A 14,382-nucleotide genomic window follows, 5' to 3' on the forward strand; every position below is an offset into this window, starting at 1 on the left:
AGTTCAATCCTCCAGCCACCACCATCTTTCATGTTCCAAAATATCAATGAATATCAATGCCCGCCGGCAGGGACCACCATGAGGAGCATGGCTGTTGCCGTAACTTGGCTCCAGACCCACATTTGCACTTCCGGACGTCTTGTTCTAGTACTGCGCGCCAGCATGGGTAATAATGCTTGATGCTACCTGCCAATCCAGTCATTGCCTAGGCCCGGAGGGAGTGCAAGCATTTTTTATCGTCCGAGGGAACCATCGAGGGCAAGCCAATGGCGTGTCCATTGGTTTGATGGCCAAGCTGTGCACATGTCCTACAGGTCAATTTTGACAGCCTCGGCGTTCACCGGACATCCGTTCGTGGCTCAGTCGGCGCGCTACTGGCACGGGGAAACGGACCAGTTATTTGACGCCAGACATTCTGACATTCTACAAGACCTCTCTGGCCGCCAACCGGAAGCCCAACACGGCCTCAACGTGACGCGGTTGGAAGCGCCAGCTATCTCTGGATTGGGAAGCTGCAAAGCACTGGTCAGGGTCCCTCAGTAACTGAGTAAGGACATCAGGAGCTCCAGTTTGGAGCACACTGTAGACAGCTCAAATCCGGCCATCACACGGCCCTCAAGAGTCAAATGATGCTGGCATGCCAAAAGTGCCGGGCCAACATCGAAAGCACACACGCTCGGCGGCTCCGTCTTTCGGGCGAGCGCCACCTCCAAGCATCTGGACGCCAACTGATTGAAACTGGACTGGTTATGCGGCCGGCTTAATGCTCCAGAAAGCAATTATTAGTACAAATTTCGCTTCCCCACAACATTCAGAGCTGCAAAAAGCATCATTGATCCATCTCGCCCGCGGCTGGTCGCTGTTGTGTGTCACTCCAGTCCCCCTGTTCGGTTGGTTGGCTGGCTTGCTCTGCTTCGAAATAATCTGTCGTACTGTGGGCATTTGTTCCCAACGTGTTCGACCCGTCCAAGATTTGCCCAACATTAAGCCGTTTATGACATCTAGACCCTCTATTTCGTTCCCTTCCACGCAGGTCGCCCTCCTGTCGCAGTCCTTCGCGACACCAGGACCCAAAAAATTCTCGGTTTTCTTTCAAGCCCGGTCGGCCTGGAGCATGAAAGCGGCAAACTCCCTGCAGCTTTGACTGATAACAGCTCACTCGCGCGCCCAACACCACCACCAATATCTTGACTGCCGCGCTGCGCCGTGACATCACAAACCTCCAAGTCGCGGTTGCGCGCACGGCTGCAAAGGCTGTCTGGTTTCCGTGATCCTTTTGCTCGATATTGCAACGCTCTGTGAATACAGTCTCTCGGGCTCCGACGAAATGGGTTCGACGTACCCTCCTGCCTCAGACATGTCGCAGCAGTTACCTCTTCCAGGCGGCTCGTACCCGCCGCCAGGTTCAACTGCTGCCTCAAGCCACCAGACCACCGGTCATTCAATGTATGGTTATCACAGTCACCATAACCAGCAGCAGCATCAACAGCTACCGCCGTCGCAGCCTCGTCCTTCACAGCTCGGTGCTCACGAAGTACATCATCAACGACCTGGCAGCCAGTCACAAAGTCAACCCCCTCATCATTCACACCCAAATCCACAACCTCATCAACTCTCTCAACATGTCCAGTCTCACCCCTCTCATCTGCTTTCTCAACACCAACTTCCCCCGTCACAAATGCAACCTCCTTCGCGTTCTAGGCAAGATGACACACAGCCAGCACCGGCTGGTGGTGTAACATCTGCACCCGCAGGGAAACCTCTTGGGAATCCCCAGCAGATATTGAGCCCCTTCTCCAAAATTGATGAGGCGACTGGTCGCAAATACCAGTACGTACTACTAGGTCTATCTTGTTCGATTCTTATATCCAATGGGAGATATTGATGCAAGCTCAGACTCGACGTTGTTCAACAACCCCGACGAGCGCGAATGTGCGGGTTCGGCGATAAGGTAAAGACACCATCCTGCCATCATTATGTCTTTTGTTGGCTCCCTAACTAGATTCAGGACCGACGGCCTATCACTCCACCTCCGTGTGTCCGTCTAATTATTACAGATATTTCCACTGGCAAAGAAATTGATTGCAAGTGCGCCTTCCCTGCGGTGAGCTGGCTCCTCTAATGATCTCGCCTAACTCACACGTTTTGTTAGTGACATCGACCACTCCATGTTTGTCCTCAACGTTGATCTCTGGAATGAAGACGGCACAAAGGAGGTCAATCTTGTTCGCTCCTCCACGGGCAGCCCTTCGATCTCATCGACAACACCTTTCTCATATACCACCTTGAATGGAGGTGATACCGGGATGGCCCCGTACACGCAACATGTCCTTCCATCTAATCGCGACCAATCGTACAATACATCCCCCACTGTCGGTTACGGTCAGGACTATCAAATACAAGGTGGATACGGCCAAGGTACGTATATGTTTGTGTCCTTTGACCGCCAAATGGTATCCACGAAGAAGAAGAAGAAGAAGTAGATACATCTGAATTTTTTTCTCGTCTACAGCGCCATCATATCCCTCAAATGGCTCATATGGCCCACCACAGCAATATTTCCCTCACCACCAGTCATACCGTCCTGAGGGGAATGTTGTTTCTCTACCTTCACAGTCGAATGTTTCTCCGTATACTAGAAATGGTTCTACCGGCTCAACGGGCTATGTTCAAGACCATAATCCTCTGGCGAGGATGGCAATGGTTGGTGGACAGCCACAGGGCATGTTCACTCGAAATCTGATCGGCAGCTTGGCAGCTAGTGCATTCCGTCTTAGCGACACTCATGACCGTATCGGAATATGGTTTGTTCTTCAAGACCTCAGTGTCCGGACAGAAGGCCCCTTCCGGTACGAATACCCCATGGATGATTTAGTCTTTGTCAACGCATTAACTTAATTGTGCTGTCACAGCTTGCGGTTCTCCTTTGTGAATGTCGGGCCTCCAGACGGCACCCCTCGCGATTCTGGTGCTCCAAAGATCAACAAAAATAGGGCCCCAATTTTGGCGTGCTGTTTTAGCGACGTTTTCAATGTATACTCGGCCAAGAAGTTTCCCGGTGTGTGTGAAAGCACACCGTTGAGCAAGACATTTGCCACTCAAGGAATCAAAATACCAATTCGAAAGGACTCGAATGTTAAAGGTGGTGACGACGACGACTACGGCGACTAGTGTCTTCCTTCATCATTCGCGGAGACGACTGGATGGACAAATATTTGACGGAGAGACCAAGTCAAGCTCCTCATTCAGTGTGTGGGTAGTCCTTGCAGGCGCCCGGGCCATTTGGAGAGCTGGGGGGAGGCGAATATGCCCCGGGAATAGACAAAGAGAGTCAGTTAGGAACAAGATAAGCTACTTTGTGGATAATACGCTTATGCTAAGCTATTTATTCAGTGGACTAGTAAGTTGTATGCTGCACGAGGGCTTCCAGATAATATTATGTTATTGGGAGAAGGAATGTGCTGGTTTATTCGTTTCACTATTAGCTTCTTTTCGACGACGAGATTTCAGGTACAATATCAAAAAGACTTTGCCTACGCCTCCTGCAATGTCCTTGATTCATGTGTCGGTATACGTCATACGAAATACCCCAACAGCATTCTATGGGCCGTCTAGCATCTCTGCTCCAAAGTAGTATATGTATATCCACCTCCCCGGAACTCAAGTCTACAGGTGAACTGGAGTATGCTTCCCAGCTACCTACGCAGGTGCCTAGGAGGCCAGGGGAGTGTTTTGGTGACTGTCACCAAACCATCAGCTATCGTAAGCCAGCTTATTAGAGTTTTTATTCAATATTATAGGCTTTTAAAAGCTGGTAGTAACTTAAGACCTGTCTTGTGATAGTTGTGCTGTCACCAGAACCAGGGGCCGCGCGCGTAAGTAGGTACTAAGTAGGTAGGTAGGTAGGTACCTACCTAGGTACCTAGGTATGTAGCGTATACTCCAGATGGAATCATCCACATGAAAACAAGGGAGGGCGGATCAATAGCTCTAGACCGCGTCGGTAGACGGGCAGACTTTTAATGATGTCAATGGATTATCAAATCCCCTTCGGCTCATAGCATTAATACGTCAGTGCGCAACGTAAGGAGCAATCATATAAATACCTAGTCGGCGAGGTCCAATGTGATGTTGATCAGGTTTTGCCCACAGCACATATACCAAATCCCTAGGTCTACAGCATCATCATGGCCACGTGCTCCATAACTTCAGGTTGTATCGTTCACAAAGGCGAGTAGCTTCCAATTGTATCTTTATTGGCCACCTAGGGATACTCGTAGCTGCATGTTCAAGGCAATGGGAGGAGAAGGGGGGTTTGTTTGTCAAGATCAAGCAGACTCAATCAGTTGACGTAGGGAGCTCACCTACAAGCAACTAGCGCTACCCTACCCGTTGGCAACTAAGTGGGCTAGCCACTTAGTCACTGACGGATGGATACATATGTAGTCCTGAAGGACGCTGTGACAAATGGCTTGAATCATGTCGGCACAAGGAACCACCAGACCAAACCGATGAAGGCAGTACGCGCAGGCCATCCTCCATCCAAAGGGTCTGGAACCGTCAACTGGTGTACAGCCATTTGCGTGCATCACCAGTAAGCGGGCAGCTGGTCAAACATTAATTAATTTTGTAACCCTGTCGCCCCCATCCGGTTCCTCACACCCGACCTGCCGTCGCCAGGCCTCTTCGCCGGTCTGTTGGTCATCTCGACGTTTTTTGAAACCTATTCTTATCATTATAAACCCGCGCGATCAATCTCGAGGTGTCGAAGTGGCTAGGAGAGTTGCCCGCTACTCTGACAGAGCTTAAGGGGTCATCATTTTCAAAACACCAACCGTCCCGCGCTCTCGAGTTTGCAGCTTCTCCTGCGGTTGCCAGAATTTTCCGACAAGAAGCGAAAACATGGCACAGAAAAATGAAACCAGCAGATCGCCAGTGATACCCCTGCTGTCCTCCCACGGCCGTGGCGGCGCCGGCAACATGGTCGACTCCTCCCAATCATCAAAACTCACTCCATCAGACCTCGAGACGCCAGTGCTAAAGAAGCCAGTTGTCACCACGGGTCGCGGTGGCACGGGAAATATGGCTAAAAATGATGACCCCCGTGAGACTCGCCTGCGACAGGATGTTGGAGCGTAAGTAAACGACAGACGATGAGCCCCGATCCACACCAGCGTCGACCGTTTCGGCTTACACATGTGCTTTTTCCGCCAGGGTTCCAAGACGATACAGTTCCGGTGCCCAGCACTCCGGCCGTGGTGGTGCAGGCAACGTCTTTCGTGAAAACGAGGACACGGGTGAACTAGGCCGTAAAATCAGCAGGGACCAAGCTGTAGCGGATGATGCTCCCAGTCGTGATGCCGTTACGAGCCCGGATCCTGATGCGACTTCTAATAAACGCAAGAATTGGCTCTTTGGGAAAAGGACATAGGATTGAGTTCTCTGCTTTATTGCTATAGGCTTCGTGTGCCATGATGCATTACCACTTGAAATGGCACCACTGCTTTGTTCTGTCACGCGCAAATTTTTCCGTCTGATGCTATCCCTCAGGATGGAGTGGCTCTTAGTTTCTGTTTTAAGACTTACGAGGCACTATGAGTGCGGAGCGTGGATTTGCGGTTTGGTGTGGTTTTCTTACTTTATTTCCTAGCTGTGGGTGTTGGTGTTGAGACTTGCTTGGTGGTTTTGGGGAGTTTATGATATTTGAAAGACGTTCTGTATGTTTCGAAGTTGGCCTTGGTAATTATCACAGCAAAACGATCAGAGAGGATGCAAAATGCATCGGCATATATCACAGGGGCCGACGGATGCCAGAGTTGGCAAAAGAAGATGACAGCAATATGTGGTGGTTCCTTCATGATTCAGAAAATTAAAAATGTTTCTGTGCCAAGTTTGAGTTGTTATGCAGTATGTTAGACCATTATGGTGGAATGGCCCAAAATCGGCTCGGTATATTGCACTGGTGTGAGTGTATCTCGTACCCCTCCCAGCTTCCTGACCTCATATGCGTGCATCAAATGGACTGACAGCGTTCTAGCTGAAAGTCACGACATGAAGTGACGAGGACCAGATACTCAACTTTTTGTCAGCCTGTGAATCTCCTCGAAAAAGTGCTTCAAGTTGTCAGGGTCAACGCCAGGTGTAATTCCTGTACATGTAATATGGTTAGCTATGTGCAGGTCAGACGGCCAACATAAGTGACTAGTTTCTGCTTGTACCATACCGTGTCCTAAGTTGGCAATCCAGCCCTTCTTGGCGGCCCAAAATCCTTTGACCATTTGTTCCACAGCCAGTGTTATCGCTTCCTTAGTTCCATACAAGACACCAGGGTCGGCGTTGCCCTGGAAGACTACATTGCGTGATCCGCGAATCCTGAGAGCCGCTGCAGGGTCTTGGAGCCAGTCCAGGCCCACAACGTTGTAGCCTAGATTGCATACAGAGTCCAAGGCGTACCATGCACCCTTAGGAAAGACGGTCATAGGAACACGATCCAGTCCCAAGCTCTTCAGCTTGCTCGGGAGCTTTTGTGCAATGTGTAACAGGTAAGGCTCGGAGAACTCGCGAAAAGACGATGGAGACAGCTCTCCAGCCCAAGAGTCGAATACCATGACCATCTGAGCAGAGAAGAAGGCAAGATGTTAGTCTATGAGAGCAATTCAGCTATTAATGGTGGAGTTCAACAAGAGCGGCTGTGCCCCGTCGACTTTTGTCATACCTGTGCACCAGCCTCTACTTGACGAGCCAGGTGATCCACGCATATATCTGCAATCTTTGACAGAAGCTTCTTGCTTTCCTCGGGGTATTTGTATATCCAAGTCTTGCTCTGAGCAAACAGTTTAGTGCCACCACCTTCAACCATGTAGCAAAAGAGAGTCCAAGGAGCACCACAGAAACCAATTAGAGGTACTCTCCCAGCGATTTTCTTTCTCGTAAGTGTGATGGCCTTGTAGACGTAGTCTAACTCTTCCGCCACCTGCACGTCTTTTTTGAGAACTTGGTCATACTGGCCATCCTCGGGGGTCTTCAAAGGATTAGGGAAGTGCGGGCCCTTCTTGTCTACCATCTCGACCTGCATTCCCATTGCCTGTGGAATGACTAGAATGTCCGAGAAAATGATAGCGGCGTCCAGTAATCCAGCAAAACGTTCGACGGGTTGGAGGGTCAGCGTCGACGCAACCTCCGGATCACGGCAGCACTCGAAGAAATCGCGATTTCCCTTCGCCTCATGGTATTCAGGCAGATAACGACCAGCTATAAGTCTTTGTCAGTGAACCAATTGTCATAGAATGATTTGCCGCATATGGTAGTGCTCAAAGGCTGCTGGCACTGACCTTGCCGCATCACCCACATTGGTGGGCGTTCAACCTCTTGGCCTACACATTACGCCGTCAGTACTGCCTTAACATATTCGCATAACGACACTTGCCTACCCCATGCTGCCCGGAGTAAAAGATCGTTCTTCAATGGCTCGAATGAATGGTCCATCGCGACAGGAGCTTCCAAGAAGTCAATTACCGACGTGATGAAAGATAGATGCGAGTCACCCCACTGGCCGTTAACATGTCAACGAGGGGCAGCTAGCTTGTCGGCGTTGATGACCCCCGACTGCCGCACCTCGCAACGGAGCTTTTCGGCCCGACCATTTCTAAGAACGTCAACAGTGAACACTGGATGGATGCTCATAACTCGATGCGAATCTGCTAAGCAGAGCGTTCACGATACAACCAATACATGTTGATTTGCATAACTACCGACCACTTATTGCGATTCCGATTCGATCTCGCATAAAATCTAAATTTGGGACCTTTCACCTTGATGCAGGTGTCGTACAATACGCGATCACAAGATCTGCACCCGGAAGGGCCACCAGCACGATGCCCTCGGAACAGGAGTACCAAATTCACCCCATCGTCCCGGATTCAGTAGTCCACAATACCAAGGTATGGATTTAGCCGCTCATGTAGTCCTTTGTTGTGGGTTATTTTCTCTAACACCTGACAAATCAGGTTTTGTCCAATCTACAAAGCCTCACCGCGTCGTTATTCGGCGTTGCCACCGGTATCCTTGGCCTCGAGTCCTATAATGGCTTCCTCGTCTACATCGTCTTGTCAATTGTAACCTCCTTGATGTTCTATGGTTTTCAGGTCGCACCAGAGTCATTGAAAGAGGGTCGGCCACTTCTAAGTACAGGACGATATTTTACCAGCGCTTTCGATTTTTGGACAAGTGGGATATTCAATGGACTCCCGGGCTTTATCCTAACATGGACTCTATTTTACGGTCTGGTGCGAGCCTGATAGAGTATCTTGGTGCGTAAAATGGCATTTGTGCAACAGAAAGGCCTTAATAATATGTTGAGCATCTTCAAACTTCCCTACGAATGATGAATAGCGGAAGTTCAGATGCAATGGCATCACATTCTACTTTCTATATAGGTTCAAATCAATCAATTATCTCGACAATCATCCCCACAAATCCTTCAAGTCCCGATCGATCTTGGCTGCCGCCTTCCAGCAATATGACTTTAGAGCCTAGCTCAATCCATTCTCTACTATGAAGTAATTCTAGCGACACCTCGCCAGACCAAGGCGCTCCATTAACTACTTTAGCATCTCCGGTCTTAGTGTCCGTGTTCAGACTAAATATGTCCTCTATGTCATCTCTGCCAGTGGTCGTAGATCCTTGATGGAATTGATCGTGCGAAACTCGCAAAATTCTAGCGGCAGCTCTTACACTCGCTACGTAGACGTTGACAAAAGAGCCCGATGTCAGAGAGCATATTGCAGGGTCAGAAAATGAAGCCGTAAACCCACTGGCTGCTTGGAGGGACAGATTTGAATTCAGCATGTGCGTGGATGGGACAGCCAGAGCCATGCCCCGGCGTACACGTGGTGTCTCCGCCAAGGGGGGAGTCAAAGATGTCCCCGGTAGCTCAAACACGAGACCTATAGATCCAGCTTGTCCAGGTTCAAGGGTTCTCACAGGCAATCGCAAGTTGCGAATGCTAACAATTTGCGCTTTGTGCCATTCTCCTGGCATGGCAGATGCAGAGACGGCGTTCTTCATCGCGATTCGAGCCAACTCCGCAGATGACGGGTGTGAAATCGATAGTCCATGCGCTCCCACTGCTGGTCGATCGTCGACGGTCAAACCCAATCCTTGTGACTCCTCATCCTCTGGTTGAAAAGGACCAAGTACAATTTTGTCCCCAACTGAAAAAGATCCAAATCGAGCATAGCCAGAAACTACCACGCCTCTCTTCTTTAATTGACGGTTATCGGTTGCCAACGCACAATAGGAACTTGGTAAGCTAAATGTGTCATCAACATGGAAGAGGGATTGTGGTTGTTCGGGATTCAGCGCCACGCCGACATAGTCTCGCGACGTTGGTGTCGGAGGCAGCGGTAGATTTGCGAGCAAGGCATGCAACAATCCAATGCCAATTCCTTTCACCGCACTAGTGAGAATTATTGGGACGTGTGAGGTTAGGTTTTCACCCTCCGCCATGCTCTTCACAACCATATTCACCTTGGCGAGGTCATCGCCAGGAATATCTCGCAAATCATCGTGTTGTATCTGGTCCGGCTGAAGAATCTTTGGTTTTCGTTTAGCGTCCTTGATAGTCGCCAGAATGTTGACCAATGTTTTCTGTAAAATTTGTTTGGAGGCCACGTCGAGCTTAGTGATGACCACCGCCATGGGAACCTCGAGTTTAAGAGCCAGATTTAAATGTGCAAATACTAGGTCAATACCAGCTGCAGTAGTGCCTGGTACATCTTTGGCTGGGGAAACGGCTCCTACACCTGAAGAAGCATTTTCTGAGGCATCTGCTGCAATACAAAGAATACTCCAATGGGGAGCCCAATTCATAAGGCCGCGTAGCACGGTGCGCCGATACCGAGGGTGTCCACCGGAGTCGGATAGGAACACCAATCTGCCATTCTCGGCACAATCATGAATGTCCCACCCATGACTCTATATTTCCCCGCGAGAAATTCAAAATTGAGTTCTTGTTGTATCCAATGAGCTCTTGTGCTATTGAACTCGTCACGCCGGACACCATCTCATGACGATGCTTGAGCAAGCTTAACCGGCTCTTCCCTCGGCCATTATCCAGAGTTCCAGTTGACAAAGTACCTAGTAAACTCGATTTACCCGACGTAGTGGGTCCGGTAAGGGTCACTCTAAGTTGCGGAGTCGTTGAGCTTCCTCTGCTGGGCATGGCGACTTGCTCAGGGGTAACAGAAGCCGTGCCGCTTGCTTTCGACGTGCTTTGGCCAGACCGCCCGCATTCTGTATCTGAGGTATCATGAAGGCCGAGATTGGGGGTAACAAGAGCTTCCGCCACCCAGAGTTTCCCTTTCTTCGTAATGGGATTTACTTCTCGGCTACCATCATGCATGGAAGACGCGATCTCCTCCCACTCACAATCTCCAACAATAACCATGCGGACAATATCTACAGTGCAGCCCAGACTTGCCGCCATGACACGCAGTGTGCTGATACTTTCAGCCATCTCATCCTTTGTCAAACCAACCAGTGTCCCGTCATCGGATACCCCTATCTCGTACAGCGCACCTCTTGACTCCTCGAGCCCAGGAACCAGTGGTTCCAGCCTAATTGACGAGCTGAGGTCAATATTGTCATCGGGTAGCCTGGGTATTGACAATTCTTTGGAACTAGTGGCATGGTATGGAGAAGACTGTTGGAGACGCCACAGCAGTTGTGTTGTGAGATGCTTCAGTCTCTCCTGACGGGGTAAGTTCCCTGATGCTGGCACGGTCAATGTCGGTGGTTTTGCACCGCGTACGTCTTTGGGGCAAACAGGTTGAGAGGGTTTTTCAGGCTGTTTGATAGTGCTCATAGACTTGAATGCTCTTCTTGGTCTCAGAAGCAGGTGAAGCTTATATTCCGTTGGTCCTTCCTGGGGCTCAGCTTGCAGCTTTTTGACGCCATATTCAGACAACAACCCAGGACTTGTGGAGTCTCGCGGCGATCTGTTGAGTACGTTTGAATCTTCACGAGCCAGCCAGGGAGAAGAGACCCGCGGGGGGTCTGGATCGTATGTAAAGATTGAGGCCATTCGTTCTTGAGTCGATTGGAACGATATACCCGCGCCGAGCGATAGGCTTCACTTGTTTGTTGGGCTTCTGGTTTTCGTGGTTGTTAGTGACTTAGATTCAGCTGAAGCAATTAAGCCATACAAGGCGATGAAGGTATCACTTCTTGGGGAAATATCATATTGGGGCGCAGCTCTGAAGTTTGGTATGATTAATGATCGGCCAGGGGGTCCTTTCGCTCTTGCAACTAGATGTCGTGTTGATGAGAGTAATCAGCCGGTCATCAAGAGGGATGATCGAACTAGGATCCAAGTAACTATGGAGTATCAGAACATTGGGTGGCCTGGGGACTCGGGGCCATTGGTGACGTACGGAATGGAGCAGCAGAGGGGCCATTTGCCTGTTAACATAGTTACTAGTTAGTCATTTGCCACATCAATCGACGGGCGGTGCGCTGCAAGCACACATGTGCAGCATGCTCAAGTACCAGACTCCCAGATGTCCACATGCTGGTACATTAAGCAGGTAATTGGGCTTGTGGGCCTCTGAAACTTAAAACAATTGACGAGACTCCACGGTTTGGTAGCCCTTAAGCATTTGAGCAATATTGAATGGATAGGTCACCCCTCGAGTCGCCTTGGAACTGGTAGCCGTCTGCTGCCCGTCCTCTTTGATCATGTTCATAGGATGCCCGTGGTGCTAATGCAGACCTCACTCAAGTGCTATTTCCGCCTTATGCATGCCACTTTCGTGGAGAGTGTGGCTGAATGATTGGGGCAGAAGTACTCCGTAGATGGGAACGAGGCACTGGGCCTGCCGTTGTAGCCTTCATGGCCCCGTGCCTAATTTTAACCATCCTTGACTGCCCAATGTTTGAAGTTGCCGCGATGGTCAGATTGTGCTCCGTACCTGCCGAGTATTATTACTCCTGTCTAATATAGCCTAGTCATGGGTCGGGTAGACGAGTCGCGTATCATGGCCGTGCGATCCAGCATGTTTGCAGCAAGTCAAGAAAAACGGTGCCCGGCCAGCGAGCTTGCGTCCCAGCATTGTCTTCTCATTGTCCGGTGCAACACCGACCACATCATCATCACGAATCGGTGTTTAGGTCTGCGGGCACTTTCTTAATTCAAGCACAAGTACAAGTTGATCCTCTTTCAGCGTATGGGAATGCCTGGAGCTGCGTGACGGAAGACAATACGCAGCACGAAGTGCACCAGACGGCGCATGCATATTTGAATGCTCGCTGTTACACTAATGTCTGGTCGGGTCGGGTCCCACACGCATCTACCCCTCCCCCTCCCCCCTCTGTGGGCCTTCCCAGCAGCAACTGGTAGCGCTCGCCTTCATGTTCTACAAATACCCAGGTAGGTGGCGCCCTTGTCGTGTTCAGCCCACCAGACCACACTCAACTGGCTGCTTCCTTGTTCAGGCCTCCGCTAACCTCACCTCTTCATACTTCATGTTTGATAGACCAAGAGCATCTCCTCTACTAGCATTCATAGGCAAACATTCGCTATTATCGGCATAGTCGAAATCTTGACTCTGTTCTTCCCGTTTGACTTACCGGCACAGTACTCCGTACCATGAAAAGATTCGGGTTTGGAAAGAAAGGGGACGATGGCGGCCGCAAAAACTCATCACAATCCGCCCAGTCGGAAAACCCCTATGCCCAACAAGGAGCCAACGATCCCTATGCCGACAGCGCCAAATATGCAAACATAAGTCCATATCAGCAAGCTCGAGCTGGTCTCACTGTCGGCCAACAGCATTCTCCCTCTTCCAACGGGCAAGGAGGGCGACTCAGCGGAGGATATGATGCCGGTAATTCAAATCAAGTCCCACACAGCAGTTACAGCGCTCCTCCATCTACAGGCTACGGCGCCGACCGATACGGGTCCGCCGGCGGGTATGGATCAGATCGATACAATAACTCAGCTGGTGATGCTCGCGGCCCTGGTGGTTATGGTGGGTTTGGCCAGGCCAACAACGGGCGGGCTGGGAATCCCGAGACTGCTTCTGCTAAAGTGCCGGGCCATCAACCTCTGGATCAGAAAACAGCACTGACACCGGCGGCAACTTCATATGGGCAATCCGTCGCAGACGGTGATGCGTATGGTAGTGGTTATGGCGAGCAGAGAGAGCTAACGGCTGAGGAGCAGGAGGAAGCAGAGTACCAGTCTATCCTGGCTGAGAAGCGGCAGATCCAGCAAGAGAGTGTCGCCTCAGCAAATCGCTCAGTTCAGACGGCGAGGCGAGTAAATGAGCTAGGACAGGCAACTCTAGCACGCCTTGGTGTTCAAGGTGAGCGGTTACAGAATACAGAGAAGAATCTCGATCTTGCCGCGAACCAAAACAGAATTGCCCAGGATAGGGCTGCGGAATTAAAGACCCTCAATCGAAGCATGTTTGCAGTTCATGTTGGAAATCCCTTTACCTCCAAGCAACGACAACAGAGAGCGGACGAGGAGGTCATCAACAGACACAGAGCAGAGAGAGACCAGAGAGAGGCAACCCGTCGTGAAGGCTACGCTGCAAATCAGCGCATGGAGTCTACTTTCAAAGAACTCAACGCATCTGAGGCCCGCCCCCGGCCCCAGACTCGGAAGAAGGATTATGGCAAGTTCGTATTAGATGAAGAGGATGAAGAGAGCAGAATAGAAGGCATGAGAGCTGAAGACGAAATCGAGGATAGACTGGATGAACTGGGTCGAGAGGTATCAAACATGAATTTGATTGGACGAGCCATTGGCAGAGAGGTTGAGGCTCAAAACAAACAAATTAACAGAATTATGGCAAAGGTAAGAATGCTCCAACAGCTTTGCAGCTATTCGCCAAACTTTGCTAACCCACGTCTGCAGAGCGATGCTGTTGACGATGCCACCCGAATGAACCGAGAACGTCTGGCTCGCATCAAGTAAGGTTATTGAGCAACTTCATTAGTTGAACAGATAGGATATTTCACTTTGGCCACACATAGTTGATGCACACTTTGGCCACACATAGTTGCTGTGCATCATCTCCTTCGATATAATTCCACATTTGCTTGCCTTGCTTTTGTCTTTTCGGTTCGGTACACTTTCGAAGTAGATAATTAGTCCAGTTTATGATTTGTTCCCCTGCTTGGCTGCCGTGTGCCCCATTTACAAAACGTACCACTCCGGGATAAGGTAAAACTAACAAACGGTGTTAATTTTTTGGCTGGATTTTTGGCTGCTAAGTTTTGCTAGCTTCTGACGCATCGAGTGAGACGTTTATGGTGTATTACGTGCGGTTCCTAATACAGATAATCATGCAAGCATGAAGCAAGTATCGGCAAGCA

The 14,382-nt window shown here is 50.1% G+C and overlaps 7 protein-coding genes across 8 annotated transcripts; 4 read left to right on the forward strand and 3 right to left on the reverse strand.

Annotated features, from left to right (window-relative positions):
- Positions 1 to 398: 398 nt before the first annotated feature.
- J3458_014581 (uncharacterized protein) lies at positions 399 to 3,650 on the forward strand. Its single transcript, XM_066120640.1, has 6 exons — positions 399 to 1,830; positions 1,897 to 1,951; positions 2,009 to 2,088; positions 2,153 to 2,418; positions 2,513 to 2,849; positions 2,913 to 3,650. The coding sequence occupies exons 1-6, from the start codon at positions 1,328 to 1,330 to the stop codon at positions 3,169 to 3,171; spliced, it is 1,500 nt and encodes a 499-aa protein (XP_065974476.1). The 5' UTR covers positions 399 to 1,327; the 3' UTR covers positions 3,172 to 3,650.
- Positions 3,651 to 4,902: 1,252 nt separating this feature from the next.
- On the forward strand, positions 4,903 to 5,431 carry J3458_014582 (uncharacterized protein; the record flags this gene model as incomplete). Its single annotated transcript, XM_007812730.2, has 2 exons — positions 4,903 to 5,135; positions 5,215 to 5,431. 2 exons carry the CDS (start codon positions 4,903 to 4,905, stop codon positions 5,429 to 5,431), a joined length of 450 nt encoding a protein of 149 aa, XP_007810921.2.
- Positions 5,432 to 5,837: 406 nt separating this feature from the next.
- Positions 5,838 to 7,599, reverse strand: HEM12 (Uroporphyrinogen decarboxylase in heme biosynthesis). 2 transcript variants are annotated; one of them, XM_066120641.1, is made up of 4 exons: positions 7,431 to 7,599; positions 6,716 to 7,373; positions 6,224 to 6,614; positions 5,838 to 6,148 (listed from the first exon to the last, which is right to left on the reverse strand). In XM_066120641.1, the coding sequence occupies exons 2-4, from the start codon at positions 7,079 to 7,081 to the stop codon at positions 6,075 to 6,077; spliced, it is 831 nt and encodes a 276-aa protein (XP_065974477.1). In that variant the 5' UTR covers positions 7,082 to 7,373; positions 7,431 to 7,599; the 3' UTR covers positions 5,838 to 6,074. The 2 variants fall into 2 exon arrangements, with proteins under 2 accessions (XP_065974477.1, XP_065974478.1); XM_066120642.1 differs by having other exon boundaries at positions 6,018 to 6,614; positions 6,716 to 7,251; positions 7,332 to 7,373.
- A 70-nt stretch (positions 7,600 to 7,669) lies between these two features.
- On the reverse strand, positions 7,670 to 9,870 carry J3458_014585 (uncharacterized protein; the record flags this gene model as incomplete). The annotated part of the gene is made up of 1 exon (XM_066120644.1): positions 7,670 to 9,870. One exon carries the CDS (start codon positions 9,868 to 9,870, stop codon positions 8,443 to 8,445), a length of 1,428 nt encoding a protein of 475 aa, XP_065974479.1. The 3' UTR covers positions 7,670 to 8,442.
- J3458_014584 (uncharacterized protein) lies at positions 7,875 to 8,297 on the forward strand (the record flags this gene model as incomplete). The annotated part of the gene is made up of 2 exons (XM_066120643.1): positions 7,875 to 7,940; positions 8,007 to 8,297. The coding sequence occupies 2 exons, from the start codon at positions 7,875 to 7,877 to the stop codon at positions 8,295 to 8,297; spliced, it is 357 nt and encodes a 118-aa protein (XP_065974480.1).
- An 82-nt stretch (positions 9,871 to 9,952) lies between the features above and the next one.
- J3458_014586 (uncharacterized protein) lies at positions 9,953 to 11,083 on the reverse strand (the record flags this gene model as incomplete). Its single annotated transcript, XM_007812732.2, has 1 exon — positions 9,953 to 11,083. One exon carries the CDS (start codon positions 11,081 to 11,083, stop codon positions 9,953 to 9,955), a length of 1,131 nt encoding a protein of 376 aa, XP_007810923.2.
- A 1,351-nt stretch (positions 11,084 to 12,434) lies between these two features.
- SEC9 (Protein transport protein S9 plasma membrane t-SNARE) lies at positions 12,435 to 14,201 on the forward strand. The gene is made up of 2 exons (XM_066120645.1): positions 12,435 to 13,861; positions 13,922 to 14,201. The coding sequence occupies exons 1-2, from the start codon at positions 12,647 to 12,649 to the stop codon at positions 13,979 to 13,981; spliced, it is 1,275 nt and encodes a 424-aa protein (XP_065974481.1). The 5' UTR covers positions 12,435 to 12,646; the 3' UTR covers positions 13,982 to 14,201.
- Positions 14,202 to 14,382: the final 181 nt, after the last annotated feature.

The sequence above is a fragment of the Metarhizium acridum genome, assembly GCF_019434415.1.
Source record: "Metarhizium acridum strain ARSEF 324 chromosome Unknown scaffold_320, whole genome shotgun sequence".
Taxonomy (NCBI): domain Eukaryota; kingdom Fungi; phylum Ascomycota; class Sordariomycetes; order Hypocreales; family Clavicipitaceae; genus Metarhizium; species Metarhizium acridum.